Source organism: Mus musculus, chromosome 3 (genome assembly GCF_000001635.26).
Source record: "Mus musculus strain C57BL/6J chromosome 3, GRCm38.p6 C57BL/6J".
NCBI classification, from domain to species: Eukaryota; Metazoa; Chordata; class Mammalia; order Rodentia; family Muridae; genus Mus; species Mus musculus.
The window spans coordinates 157,938,822-157,954,297 of NC_000069.6; the positions used below are offsets into that span (position 1 = coordinate 157,938,822).

The window sequence follows — 15,476 nt, forward strand, 5'->3', positions numbered from 1 at the left end:
GGGAGTAAAATGTGTGGAAAAGGTATTGGTTACATCAGGTTATTTTTTTTCTTCACTTTTCAGAGAACTGGTGTGGGTGTTGGGAGATTTTGAAGAGGCCAACCTCACTAGTGGAAGATCTATGGCAATTCTACAACCAAAATGCTTTTAGGCCCACCTCAACGTCAACAATACAGAGGATAGGAACCCATATTCTAGATGGTTGTGACAGCTTGAAATACCAACCCATACAAAGGGAGGAAGGAAGGACATAGCCTAATCCTGCACTAATGTTCACATTAGAAACTAACACTGCTCAAGGAGAACTGAGTGAGATCACTAGCTATCATGCTTTTTTTCTTTTTTTTTTCTTTTTTTTTTTTTTTTTGGTTTTTCGAGACAGGGTTTCTCTGTGTAGCCTTGGCTGTCCTGGAACTCACTCTGTAGACCAGGCTGGCCTTGAACTCAGAAATCTGCCTGCCTCTGCCTCCTGAGTGCTGGGATTAAAGACGTGTGCCACTACACCAGGCACTAGCCACCACTCTTAACCATAGGGCTGATGTGTTTATAAAATATAACCCAAGAGATTTTTAAAAATAATTTTCTGCAGTACTTCTGAACAAGAAAGACTGTGGTGATATTATTGCTTTTATTACATGAAGATACTACTAGCTCAAGAGTTAGCATGCTTTGTCTCTGACTTGTGAAGTTTTCAGAAACAGAGTCACAAATATGTTAATGATTCTACAAGTTGATTGGTATCAATTAACAATTTGCAGAAAATTGGAATGTTGTAGATCTAGAGACAAATTATTTGATACCTGCCTTGGTTAGGGTTTATTCCTGTGAAGAGACATCATGATCATGGCTACTCTTAATTGGGACTGGCTTACAGGTTCAGAAGTTTTGTCTATTATCATCATGGTAAGAAGCATGACAAGCACACAGGTAGACTTGGAGAAGGAGCCTAGAGTTCTACATCCAGATCAGCAGCAGAAAGAAATCAGAGATACTTGGCCTGGCTTGAACATTTGAAACCTCAAAGCCCACCCCAAGTGACACATTTTTTTTTCCAGTAAGGTCATACCTACTCCAAGAAGACCACACCTCCTATTAGTTCCATTATCTGGTGACCAAGCATTCAAACACATGACTCTACAGGGGCCATTCCTTCTCAAACCACCACAGTCCTTTTAACATCCATTCATTGCCCACCTCTGGTAATTATCAGGCAAAACCTTTGGAAAGTATAGATTTAGGACATGACTAGCTTCCACTAATCACAAAGCAGAGCGAGCCATCAGTCAACCTCCACACGCCACAGCAGCACTACCCCCACTTTGCTATAACTGCCTACTGGATGTCTCCATCAATATATATTGAAGTAAATGCATGGATTTATGACTTTCTTTTGTTTTGCATCTCTGAAAGTTCATCCATATTGGAACCTGCCATTCAGAGCAATCCAAATTGATGTTCCAACTAAGACTCAGAGCAACTCTCTCCTATGCCCTCCTAGGTGAGAATTATGTTTTGCATCAACAGGTTAATCGATAAACCAGCCTGCCTGGCTTAAGAAAGCCATGTTATAGTAAAGACAAACGAGATTCATTACTGTTTATGAATAATCTGTTTCTCAAGGGCTGGACTATGTCTCATCTGTAATCTCAACTACAAATGGTTCTGTAGTCCTTTTCCAAGGAATGCAACCATGTATTTCTTCCAAATTCCTTTAATCCCAGCACTCATGAGGCAGAGGCAGGTGAATCTCTTGTGATTTTGAGGGCATCCCAGTTCACAGAATGAGCTCCAAGACAGCCAGAGCTACACAAAGAAACCCTATTTCAACAAACAAACAAACAAACAAACAAACGAAAACCAAAAGATTATTATGACCTTTTATTACTACTGCCTTGTTATGACTGCCTTGTTGAGACCACCTTGCAAACAGGTTTTTGTTTCAAGAGGTTGGTTTTTTTTTTTAATGACCAACTTATTATGCTTATGTTCTGCTCCTGTAAACCCACCTACTTGCCTACCAAATCCCCCATTTGGAAACCCCCTGAACTATAAAAAATCCTTATCTTACAGATGTTCAATGATGATCTCTGAACCTCACCTTTAGGGGAAGACATCTCAGGAACACAATTTTTAAAAAGCTTGCTTTAATTAATTGCTTGCTTTAATAAATTTGGCCATGGTAATTTGGATCAGTGGTCTTTCTCCTTTCATCTGTGGGATTAACATTATTCAGATACATACATTTCTCATAAAAGTCCGAAATACTTGTTTTTAGAATAAGATTTATCTGGTCTAGTCTGTGAACATATAAGGCATTTAGCAAAAAAACTTAGTTTAAAAATAGCTGATAGCCAGGCGTGATGGCGCACGCCTTTAATCCCAGCACTCGGGAGGCAGAGGCAGAGGCAGGCGGATTTCTGAGTTCGAGGCCAGCCTGGTCTACAGAGTGAGTTCCAGGACAGCCAGGGCTACACAGAGAAACCAGGACAGCCAGGGCTACACAGAGAAACCCTGTCTCGAAAAACCAAAAAAAAAAAAAAAAAAAAAAAAAAAAAAGCTGATCGTGAGGTGGTTCAGGAAGTAGAGATGCATACTTCTAAGCTTGGCAACCTCAGTTTGATCCTGGAACACACTTGATGGAAGAGGAGAACCCGCTATCTTTTGACCTTTATTGGTGCTGTTAAAAGATCCTGGCAGAATGTAAAAGGACACAGAAGCCCTGAAATTGGCAAGATAGACATCAGTGTTAGCAGAACTAGCTTCACTGATTTAGAAAAATAGAGGTGCACAATGCTCTGGCCACTCCTTGAACCTGTGTGTCTGCCAATGTTCTGATCAGGTGTGTGCCCATTGCTGCACCTTCATTAGACTCTTTCCTTGTACCCCTCCCATACCCATTTCTTGAGAATAGACATTGTTTAGATCTGGAAATCCCCTAATCTCCCCCTTCTCCTTTCCCCCCTGAGGGCCTATAAAAACTGGGAACTCTTTCCCCTCGAGGACGACTCCTCTACCCCTGCGTGAGATATGAGTCGTCCCCAGAGCTCTGGCTTTCCCCGAATAAAGCCTCATGTGGTTTGCAACAAGCTCGGTCTGTCGTGAGTTCTTGGGTGTCCGCTATTGTCCTGAGGCCTGAGCGAGGGGCTCCTCTCGGAGTCTTTCACTGTGTGGAAAAAAAATAAGCAAAACCTTTGTGTGTGTGGTTTTGAACTCAGTTCACCAGCCTTAGTGGCAAGTGCCTTTATCTGCTGAGGCATGTCACTGGCCCATAATTTATATTTTTTAAAGATTTATTTATTATTATATCTAAGTACACTGTAGCTGTCTTCAGATGCACCAGAAGAAGGCGTCAGATCTCATTACGGATGGTTGTGAGCCACCATGTGGTTGCTGGGATTTGAACTCAGGACCTTCGGAAGAGCAGTCAGTGCTCTTAACCACTGAGCCATCTCTCCAGCCTCGTAATTTAGATTCTTAACCACACAAGAAATTAGGAAGTGCTACTCTGAAAACAACAACAACAACATGATTTTGTGTGTGGTAAATTCAGTGCTTGAGTTATGGATTGGATCTTCTATCCTCAATATTTGACTGAAAAGTAAAAATATTTGAGAAGTTAGTAGTTCAGTTCACATCCAGATATTTTAAAGGTCATATTCAACTGAAAGCAAAACACTAAGCTAACTGTGTCCCTCCTTCCTTCCCTTCTTATCCCAGGAGTCCCTCCCTTCCTTTCCTCCTCCATGTCTGGGTGTTAAAGCTTGCTGCTGGTTCTTGGAATTTGTCTCTGCATCTCTCAGAGCCAATCCCCTTTGTGAAATAGTTCTACTATCTTGAGAACTTGGCCTCAACTTCTACTCAGAGATCAGTCCAATTGGCCAACACTAATTAGGTCACCCACTTCCCCACCCAGTGCGAGCTGAGTGTGCTACTGCTTCCTTCTACTCATGTCCTTGATGGAGATCGATCTGAAGAGTCCATCCAGGGTTGGGACTGGCTGAGGGGTTCACCAGGAAGGTCACCAATTCGGGACTCGAAGGGCTACTCGTGAGAACTGGTCTAAGTGTGCTATGTAGGTTATTACATGCTTTCAAGGCAGTTTTAATTGAAGGGGTCCTTCACTCTGGAGCCTTCCAGCATCTGAGAGTCAAGAATCAATTCCAATACAACGGATTGAATTTTATAATACGGTTTCCCAGAGAGAATATGCTATGTAGAGGTATTTCAAGTAAGGTTAAATAGCAGAAAACCAAGCTCAGGGTTTGAGATAGGCAGAGGATGGGACAGCTCTTCTCCCTTATCCAAAGGATCCCAGAAACTACTGCATGGTTTAAGAGAGAGGGGAGGAGGAGTGAGTTAGTTCGTGGAAGCCCTTTGAATGGTGTAAATTTAGGAATGACCACAACTAGCTGACTGTTAAGACACTTGACATTCTTTTTTTTTTTTTAAAGATTTATTTATTCATTATATGTAAGTACACTGTCGTCAGACACTTGAGAAGAGAGAGTCAGATTTCGTTATGGATGATTGTGAGCCATCATGTGGTTGCTGGGATTTGAACTCAGTACCTTTGGAAGAACAGTCAGTGCTCTTAACCGCTAAGCCATCTCTCCAGCCCCCGAATGTGACACTCTTGAGAAGGCCATTTGGGCACTTTTCCTAAGTGCATCTCTTTTTGTTTTAAACATGTTTGCCTCCTCTTAGTAAATCCAAATTCTGCTTTAACTGGCTTGTCCAGTTTTAGGAGAGCAGAGGTCTTTTTGAAGCACACCTGTGGGTGCTGCAGGTACCAGCATGGGAGCAATGCATCTCATCCCTGACACTGCAACGCTAAGTATGGCTCCCTCCTCACAGAACTCAAAGGCCAAGAAGATGAAGGAGGCATATGGAAATTGTAATGGAGAATGAGGAAGAAGGAAAGACAGGAAACATAATTCAGGAGGCTGTGTTGCTGCTAGGAGAGGTGATTTCCAACATGGATCCTAAAGTCTTTTCCTGCCATAGACTTCTTCTTCAATACCACAGAAAACTCTTTTTTTTTTTCCCCGAGACAGGGTTTTCCTGTGTAGCCTTGGCTGTCCTGGATTCAGAAATCTGCCTGCTTCTGCCTCCCAAGTGCTGGTATTAAAGGCGTGTACCACCATGCCCAATTCCACAGAAAACTCTTGTCACTAATATTTGGAATAGATTTTCTGGGAGCATAATATGAATTATAAAGTGCCACACGCTCTGGTTGAGTCAGCTTGACAAGCTGAGAGGCTTGGATGCTACACACGAGGCAGAAGGGTTTCACGGAAACTCACTCCTGGAGTCTGGCGTTCTCTCTAACCCATACATTAATTTTCCATTCCCGAGTTAGTCTAGTGTATGGATCCACGTGCTCTCTTTTAGTATTATCCTATTATAAGTGCCTTTTAAGATTGAATTCTGACATAGCTAAAGCCTTCACCAGTGTTCCAACAGTCCTAGAAAGTCCTTGAGCAAGACCATGGGCTTGGAAATTCAGTAAAAATGTTGCTATTCAGTGACATTCAGAATTGCCTCTGGTACTACACTATCACTTTGAATAAAAACTAAGTCACTGCCCTACACATGAATTTACCATCACCTAGGAAGAAGGGAGTTTCAGACCTAAGGAGAAACCAGAGTAGATACTTAGAACTATAGATAGCTGAGTTATACCCAGACGCACGTATTTACAATGGCCTAGGGGGAAGGTGGACTATACAATAGACTAAAATAGGAACTTTGGCAAGGGCACGAAGCCCTTGACCCTGGCTTCTAAAATTAAGTGAATCTTAGGTGGAGCCCTTGTTTTTTATTTTTTTTTATTACGTATTTTCCTCAATTACATTTCCAATGCTATCCCAAAAGTCCTCCACATCCACCCCCCCCCCCACTCCCCTACCCACCCATTCCCATTTTTTGGCCCTGGCGTTCCCCTGTACTGGGGCGTATAAAGTTTGCCTGACCTATGGGCCTCTCTTTCCATTGATGGCCGACTAGGCCATCTTTTGATACATATGCAGCTAGAGTCAAGAGCTCTGGGGTACTGGTTAGTTCATAATGTTGTTGGTGGAGCCCTTGTTGATCCCAGTTGTTAACAATGAATTCTATCCCAGGTGGTTCCTGTTAGACCTGTGTTTGCATTCCTCTGATTTATGTAAGAATCCAGTAACCTCTTTGTACCTTGTGAGTGTGTCACCCAACTTCCTTATTGTCTTCTGTATAAAAAGTTCGATTTGACAAATTACATTCAGATTCTACACAACCTCTCCTGTGTGCATCTATCTGTCATCCCATCAGACACTTTCCCCACCTGCGACTAGAGACCCATTCCACACAGACAAAGGGATCCAGAGGGTCTGTGGCAATAAAATGTATCAAAATTGCTTCAGAATTTTATAAAAACCAAACTTGTGTATATACTCATCTTTATTAGGTGTAATGCAGATATAGCACTATCATGAAGTTAAAAAACAAAACGAAACAAAAACCAATAAAACAACACAAGGGACTGGGGAGACTGGGCTTTCATAAGTTCTTTAAAACCTCTTTCAGATACTACTTCCTCCACAAAGACTTTTAAAAATGATTTTGTTTATTTTTATTTTATATGTTTTTTTTTTTTTTGCCCGAATGTATATCTGTGTGAGGGTGTTAGGTAGTCAGAAACTGCTGGAGTTACATACAGATAGTTGTAAACTGTCATGTGGGTGCCGGAAGCTGAATCCCAGGTCCTCTGAAAAAGCAGCCACTTCTCTCAACTGCCGATCCTCCTCTCCAAGCCCTTCACAAAGACTTTCTGAAATTTGATTTCTGTGTCAATTTAAACTAATAATTTCCCCTTATGTTATATTGGGATGTTACAGAATCTCAGAATTTACATTTTTCTTGTACTAAATATCTTTAATAGTACTCATATTTTGATGTCCCTACCCATTACATACTATAAGCCTTAAACCTCAAAGTTTAAAGGGATGAGATGTTTGTTTTTTGAGAACAGTCACTTGAGGCAACCTTCCTGTATCTACTTCCCGAGTGCTGGGATTGTAAGCATATACCACCACAATAGGTTGTCTTAAAAAAAAATGTTCATGGTGTTTGATTTCACTGAAAGAACACTTAGGAGTTTTAACATCCATCAAGAGGTAGCAGCCAGTAATTAGGTACATGATTTTGGCTGCCTACCTACTATTTACTGTTTTTTTTTTTTTTTTTTAAGACTAATTTTGTGTGTGTGTGTGGGTATGCACCAGAGGACAATTTGTTGGAATGGGTTCTTTTCTTTTACCATGTGGGTCCCAGGGATTGAATGCTCAGTGGCATGTCATGTCACTGGTCCATCTACTAATTTTGGGACAGCATTCACTCTGTAGCTCAGGCTAGCCTTGAATCCATGTGATCAATCCTTTTGCCCTTCCTCAGTTTCTGGAGTGCTGGAACTTATTGATGTGAGCCACCATGTTCAGTTTAGTTTTCTAAATGTTCACAATTTCATCACACACACACACACACACACACACACACACACACACAGTGCTTTGATTCCCACTCACTACCTCGACTATTCATTCTATACGTCTTATGGCACTTTTGTTCTACACCATTTTATTTCGCTGGGTTACTGTGCAATTCCTGAATCTGATCTAAGATCCGTTTCCTACTTCCAAAGAATTTATGTCCAAAATTCCAAACTGTATAACTAGCACTCTGTGTAAAAACACCAAGGACCTCCAACTTCAATATGCTAAATTTGAACTCATTTTTAAAGGAGTCTTAAGCTTTTTCCGGATTCACTGTATCCCAGAGCATGCTTTCATCATCTCTCACCCGGGTTACTGCCCACTTATTTAAAAACAATTACTCCATTTCCTCAAGTAAGCATCCTCCACATACTTTAACTCTGACGTTTGTCCCAAATACACTCAACTAACAGCTGTTTGAAAAATCCTCCATTCCCGGTGTAATAAACAGCCTTTGAATTCCAAAGTCAGGCCCTAGATTCCTCCAGGATAACTGGCCATCTCTCCTCGCCTACAGCCTTGCCAGCCTGAGCAAGTCCTTGCACAGGTTAGGGAACCCAGCAGAGTCTTAGCGAGTGTTTACTGAAGGTCCAGCGCAGCTGAGTGACGTCACGTCCGATATCCGGTGGTGTCTTCCTACGTCGTTCTGAGGGAGGTTGACAAACAGGGTTTCAGCCTTTAAGCTAGAGTTCGTAACTGCCGTTGACCTCCTCCTTTACGAAGGCCCAGAGCACCAGGTCAGAGCTCTGAGTCTGGGTCTGAATTCAGCCGCAGGGCCCGGCCCAGGGTGGAACCCTGTGCGAGAGGAGCGCGGGCGCTGCCCGGACCCTGACCCAAGCGCAGAAGCGGCCCTCTAACACTCCGCGGCGGCGTTTCCTCCGAAGCTCTCGCGAGAGGAGCCGGGGAAAGATGGCTGCGCCGGGTCTTTCCGAGTGAGGAGGAGGCGGCGGCGGCGGCGCCGGGCGTCGTGCGGTCGTGGTCTCTTGAGCTGCGGCTTTCCTCGTCCGAGACGAGGGCCGCCGCCTCCGGGAGATGCGCGTGTCGCGGACCCGCGGTCGCCCCGGGAGTTCATGCTGCGTGCTAGGCTCGCGGCCGCCGCTCTAATCGCCCGGCGCCGCCGCCGCGCCGGCTCGGCCCGCGGTGAGCCTCCCGGAGCCTGTCCCGCGCGCCGCGGCGGCTATGACCGGGGAGAAGATCCGCTCCCTGCGGAGGGACCACAAGCCCAGCAAAGAGGACGGGGACGTGCTGGAGCCCTGCGAGGAGGAGGCGACAGCCGCGCTCGGCGGCGCCTTCACCGGGGGCAGAAGCGGACCGGGCGGCAGCGGCAAGGGCGGCAAGGCCTGCCATAAGATCTTCAGCCACCACCACCGGCTGCAGCTGAAGGCGCCCGCCGTTCCGGGCCCCGGCGTTCCGGCCCCGCCGCAGCACAACGCAGTGACTGCCACCTGCCCTGCCCCGGCCTGCCTGGGCGGCAGCAACCCCGCTTTAGTCGCTGACGGAGGCGGCTGCCCCTCGCTCTACCCGGTCCACGAGTGCGTCTTTAAGGGGGACGTGAGGAGACTGTCCTCGCTCATCCGCACGCACAATATCGGACAGAAAGATAATCATGGTGAGCTTTGCCTAATTTCCGTCCCCTCGGAGGTGGGGTGGGGGTGACCGTTGGCCTCCGGGTTCCCGGTCCCTTCTCCCGCACCGTGTTTTCCTCTGGCGGAAAACCTCGAGTCTTTTCAGGTGCAGCGAGCGTGCCAGGGGTCAGGGTGCAGCAAGGATGTTTTCTTCTTTTCCACCTGAGCATTTCGGGACAGGTTGCATTTTCTCTGCGGCAGTCTTTGCGAGTGCCAAAAGGTCGGGCTATCTCACATCCAGGCAGGTCTTCTGGGTTTTAGGGAACGTTTCCTTTTTCCCTCCCTCCCTTCTTGCCGGTCTTCACCGCCCAGGTACGCGCAGATAGATGTGAGTTTTTATCCGTCACTGACCTCGTGCTGTAAACACTGGTTTTTGAAAGCCATACTGAAATGTGTCCGCATTTAATTTCCCAAAGCAATTGAAGAGACTTTTGTTTTTGTTGCTCTTTCCACACCAGGACCATTTTTCATCTTGATTGAGACTAAAGACATACTATGGTTTTCATTATAAAGTCTTAGCCACATGTACTGGCTGGTTTTATGTGTCAACTTGACACAGTTGGAGTTATCACAGAGAAAGGAGCTTCAGTTGAGGAAATGCCTCCATGAGATCCAACCTGTAAGGCATTTTCTCAATTAGTGATCAAGGGGGAAAGGCCCCTTGGGTGGGACCATCTCTGGGCTGGTAGTCTTGGGTTCTATAAGAGATCAGGCTGAGCAAGCCAGGGGAAGCAAGCCAGTAAAAAACATCCCTCCATGGCTTCTGCATCAGCTCCTGCTTTCTGACCTGCTTGAGTTCCAGTCCTGACTTCCTTGGTGATGAACAGCAGTATGTAAGTGTAAGCCGAATAAACCCTTTCCTCCCCAACTTGTTTCTTGGTCATCATGTTTGTGCAGGAATAGAAACCCTGACTAAGACAGCACATGTTTGAGAAAGCATGGTATATTTGGTAGTGAACGGTATCAGTATCTACTTTTGGCCGAATCTTGCCTGGTGATTTTTTAACCCCTTTAAAGCAACTTGTTGTTGTTGTTTTTGTAAAGACTTATTTGCATCCTCCCCTGCCTCCCCCCCCCCTACTTCGTGGTGCTGTGGATTGTATCTAACTAAGGTCTTGTGAAATAGTAATTGTTGAAAATATTTTTCAATGTTTTATTAACAGGCAAATATTGTTGGCAGCTGTTTTTAACCTGACCATTCATTCTACATTAATTAATTAGGTAAACTGCTCAAGATGGTATTATACATTTGTGCACAAAATGGTTTTGCACATTAATGCAATACCACCTGTGAAAATAAGCTTCCTGAATTTCATTGGTTTTTAGATTTTTTTTTTTTATCTAAAATTAGAACAAAAGTAGAAAACAAAACAAAAAAAATGAATGATTTTGGTTCAGTTTTCTGTCTTTGTCTTCTGATTTTGTAAGACCAGTCTGGCCTCGAACTCAGAAATCTGCCTGCCTCTACCTCCCAAGTGCTGGGATTAAAGGTGTGCGCCACCACCGCCCGGCCTTTTAGTCTATTTTACTGTGCTGTTCTACCAAGCACATTTGACTGCTACCGAGAACTAGATGCCGACTTAAACAGTTGAATCGTAGCCCTAGTGTATTGGTTAGTAGGATGCTGTTTAGACGTGGTCTAGTAGTAGCTGTGTTTTATCTTTGCCTTTAGAACTTAGTTACATGCCTTAAAGTCTCTTTGAAAATGGTCAAACATCCCCTTTGCAAGTTAATGCTCTTTAAGAGATAAGTGGATGCCATAGGAACTACTGAAATTTTGGAATTACTGATTGTTGAGCTTCTAGTTATGTATTTATCATTTTTAAAAACTAAATACTTTTCAGAATAATTAGAATTCTATATATCCTTAAAGGATACTCCTGACCTTTACCCACCAAAATTCACCTTTTTTTGTATTTCATTTAGCTGCCTTTATATCACTTATGATCAAAGCAGCTATGGGCTCTTGCCTGTAAAAAGTGCAACCATGCCTCTTTTTGGCACACTCAGGGAAGAGGCACTGCTGTGCTCTTCTGTAGTTTCATAGTGTCCCCATTAAACTCTAAGATCAGTATTTTTTTTTTTAACCGAATTTATTTCTGCATGCCTGTTTGTGAAGATCCAAGGACAACTTGTGGAGAATTAAGTCTCTCTTTCATTGTGTGGGTCCCAGGATTGAATTGAACCCAGGTTGTCTGTTGTTCCCATTACTGCAGGTTAACTTAACCCTAGCCGCCTCCGCCTCCAGCCTAGCTATTAAAACTTTTTTTTTTTTAGATTTATTTTTATTTTATGTGCCTTCCTTTGTTTCTACAACTCTGGGATTTCAAGCATGTGCTACCACATCCAACTTCTTTTTGAAAATTATTTTATTTTTTTATGTGCATTGGTGTTCTGCCTTCATGTCTGTGTGAGGATGCCAGATCTTGGAGTTACAAACAATTGTGGGCTGCCATGTGGGTGCTGGGAATTGAACCTGGGTCTTCAGAAGTTTCATCAGTGCTGTTAGTACTCTCAACTGCTGAGAGATCTCTCCAGCCCCCATACCCAACTTTCATATCAAGGATTCAAACTCAGGTCCTCAGGGTTGTTTAGCAGTTATTTTACCAGTTGAATCCAGCCCTGTAGTTTTATTCTTTAAATGGATTTTGTCAAATGATTTTCTTTAAGATTTATTTATTATATGTAAGTACACTGTAGCTTTCTTCAGACACTCCAGAAGAGGCCATCAGATTTCGTTACAGATGGTTGTGAGCCACCATGAGGTTGCTGGGATTTGAACTCTGGACCTTCGGAAGAGCAGTCGGCGCTCTTAACCACTGAGCCATCTCACCAGCCCTCAAATGATTTTCTTAAAAGGCTCTTACTGAGTTTCTATCAAAAAAGTGTCCAGAAGGGCACAGACCTTTGCTAAGGTTGCATATGCAATAGAAACCATGAGGCTAGAATTAGAAATAATGACCAGAAGGTGGTGGCCCATGACTTTGAATTCAGCATTATTGGAGGCAGAGCAGGAGGATCTCTGAGCTGGAGGCCAGTTTGGTCTTCAGATTTTGTTCCACGGTGGACAGGTCTACACAGAGAAACCATGTCTGAAAACCAGCCAAACAGACAGACAAACAAACAAAAAAGGGAAAAAGGAGAAAACAAAAGATACAGAAATAATGCCTAGAATTCCTAAGCTCATATCAACCTCTTACTATCAGCTGGTGGGGAGTGGCCACAGCATTGCAGGAAAATCATTTCTAACATTTGTTTTATTTTGCAGTAGAGTCCTTTTGTGCATATTTTTCACTATTTTATAGTAGAAGTTTGTAGCCCCCATTTCTTTTTCTCAGCTATTAGGAGCCTTGTGGAAAGATTCTGACACTAGCCTTCAGTTTCTGCAGAACTTTTGCAATATTGTAAATTTCTTTGTGGAGTAGCATGAATTCCACTGGGTCATTTATTCACACCATAGCCTTTTAGAATCTTTGCAGGAGCCGTCATGTGCTCCTCATTTTCCAGTTAGTGCTGTCGTCTATAGCCATTTGTCATATGTCCTCTGTGAAATGTTTTAGATGATGCCTTAGGGTTTCCATTGCTGTGAAGAGACACCACTGTGACCAAGGCAGCTCTTATAAAGTACAATATTAAATTAGGGCTGGTTTACAGGTTCAGAGGTTCATTATCATCAAGGTGGGATCATGGCAGCTTCCTGGCAGGCAAGGCTCAGGAGGAGCTGAATTTCCACTCTTCCGAACTGGCACTGGTAGAAACATCAAAGCCCACCCCCACAGTGACACACTTCCTCCAACAAGGCCACACCTCTACTACTCCCTAAGGCCAAGCAGATTCAAACCACCACATGTTGTTTTTAAAACATAGTAAATACTCAGTGATTTAAATAAGTAGATGAAAACCCAAAGAGACTTTCTGTCCATGGAATCTTAGTCTGTTCATCTTCCCTGTTGAGGATGGCACCCCTGCTCTGATCTTTTCTGGAACTGCAGTGGCTAGTCAGGCAGGGGTAGCCTTGCCTACCCCTTTATTGTCCAAGACCAAAACAGGGCTGGAGAAGTGGCACCAGGGTTCAGAAGATTTGTTGCTCTTCCAGAGGACCCAGTGCAATTTCCACCTTCCATGTTTGGCTACTCACAGCCCCTTGCAGCTTCTGTTGCCAGGGCATCCATGTAGCCTCCAGGCACCTGAACACATATGGTAAACACACACACACACACACACACACACACACACACACACACACACACGCTCATAAATGACAAAAGTCAAATATATTTTCAAAAAACCGAAAGGTTAAGAAAAAGATTTTTATTCATTCATTCATTCATTCATTTATTTTATTTGAGATAGACCTGTACTATGTAGCCTTGGCAGTCCTTGAATTCAGAGACCCACCTGCCTCTGCCTCTCAAGTGCTGGAATTAAAGATTTATGTCAATATACCTGGCCAGTTTTTATTACTTTTAGTTATGTGTCTGTGAGTGTTTGTCTTGTCTATCTATATGTGGGTATGTACATGTTGGGTGCAGGTACCTATAGAGGCCACAGGTACCATTTCCCCTGGAACTTGAATTACATTTGGTTTCGAGCAGCCTGGTGTAGGTGTTAGGAACCAAACTTGTGTTTTCTGGAAGAAGAGCAAGTGCTCTTAACCACTAAGCCATCTCTCTAGCCCAGATAAAATCTTTTTAATACTGTGTTTTCGAAAAGCAAGTGATCTGCTGTTACCCTGCCTTAACCCTTCTCAGTGAGTTTATGTTTGTGTCCCTGTCACCTATCGCTACAATTTTTGAGAGAGGTCTTATTGTGTAGTCTAGGCTCTATCCTAAAGCTTGAGAATTTCCTGCCTCAGCTTCCCAAAACCAGTTTGCAGTTTTCAGACGCAGGGCTCTGTAGTTAATAATGTATTATGTGTTGCAGTCTTTCCCCTTGATTTATTTGTAGAGCCTGTTGACTTCTTGTCTGGTTACTATTTAACTTCATTGTTCATTAGCTTCTTCAGTTTGGACTGATCTTTGGTAAACTTTTTGCTACATATTGCTTTTTCCTTGATAAAATGTTGAAGTATAGCCTCTAATTATGTTCAGAAGAACTGTATGCTGGGCTTATGAATAGAAGTTAAATATGACAAAATATCTCCATCTTTTGTTCAAGTGTGCCAAATGATTCTGGGTGGATTATTTAATAGTAGTTTTTGGAGAACAGGAGAGAATTATACCACATTAGAAGTGCACAAAATATTACTATACCTTTATTATTATATCTTCAATTATGTTTTTCTTTTTTCTTTTTTTCTGTTTCAAGACAGGATTTCTCGGTGTAGCCTTAGCTGTCCTAGAACTAGCTCTGTAGGCTAAGCTAACCTCAAACTCAGAGATCTGTCTGCTTCTGCTTCTCTAGTGCTGGGATTAAAGGTGTGGGGCATCACTGTCCAGCCAAATAAGATTTTTTTTCTCCTTTAATATAAAATTAACGATTGAGGCACCAAAGAGATGCCTTAATAGTTAAGAGCTGGGGCTGGTGAGATGGCTCAGTGGGTAAGAGCACCCGGCTGCTCTTCTGAAGGTCCGGAGTTCAAATCCCAGCAACCACGTGGTGGCTCACAACCATCTGTAACAAGATCTGACGCCCTCTTCTGGAGTGTCTGAAGACAGCTACAGTGTACTTACATATAATAAATAAATAAATCTTTAAAAAAAAAATAGTTAAGAGCACTTGGTGCTCTTGCAGAGGACTGCAGTTTGGTTCCCAGCATCAATGTTGGTAGCTCATAGCTGCCTGCAACTCTGGCTATAAGGGATCTGACACCCTTATTTTGGGTCTCTGTGGGCACACATGCCTGCATGCATAGATATACACATATAAATAAATAATGTAAATTTTAAAAGGAAGGATGGAGTCTAGCCTTTACTTACATTGAGTGTCAAGGTTTATTTGAGTCACATTTGCTCTGAGTAGTTAGGACAGTTTGTTTTATAGTGAACATTGGTGATTTTACTATTTAGTACTTCAAAATTGAAAATGGTAAATATAGATTAAAAACTTGGTTTGGATCATAAATCCTGCTTGGTAAACATGTAGTTTTGTTTCTTCCTTAAGTTAAATTAAACATCCTTAAGTTAATCAGATCTTCCTGAATGTTAGAAGCTTTGAGGTGTCTGACAGTGCTGAGATTGCTCGATGTGTGAAGTCCTTCAGAGTTGTGAAAAGTTGCTGGTGTTTTTGGAGATTTGGTGATTTCTGCTTTTGGTTCTGTTGGCTGGTGTGCCACCAGCTGTCAGTTCTGTGGGTTGCAATAGCTGCTTTGTTGTTGAGGATTAGG

General features: G+C 43.2%; 1 protein-coding gene across 3 annotated transcripts in view; it reads left to right on the plus strand.

Annotated features, from left to right (window-relative positions):
* The first annotated feature begins 6,598 nt into the window (after nucleotides 1-6,598).
* Ankrd13c (ankyrin repeat domain 13c) overlaps nucleotides 6,599-15,476 on the plus strand; it is a 62,615-nt gene continuing 53,737 nt past the window's right edge. For 2 of the 3 annotated variants that reach the window (NM_001013806.2, NM_001359909.1), the window contains exon 1: nucleotides 8,179-9,135. In NM_001013806.2, coding sequence (NP_001013828.1) covers nucleotides 8,706-9,135 — 430 coding nt within the window. In that variant the 5' untranslated portion in view covers nucleotides 8,179-8,705. Of the gene's footprint in view, nucleotides 9,136-15,476 lie in introns of all 3 variants that reach the window. The other variant, XR_003954348.1, reaches the window with a different exon arrangement.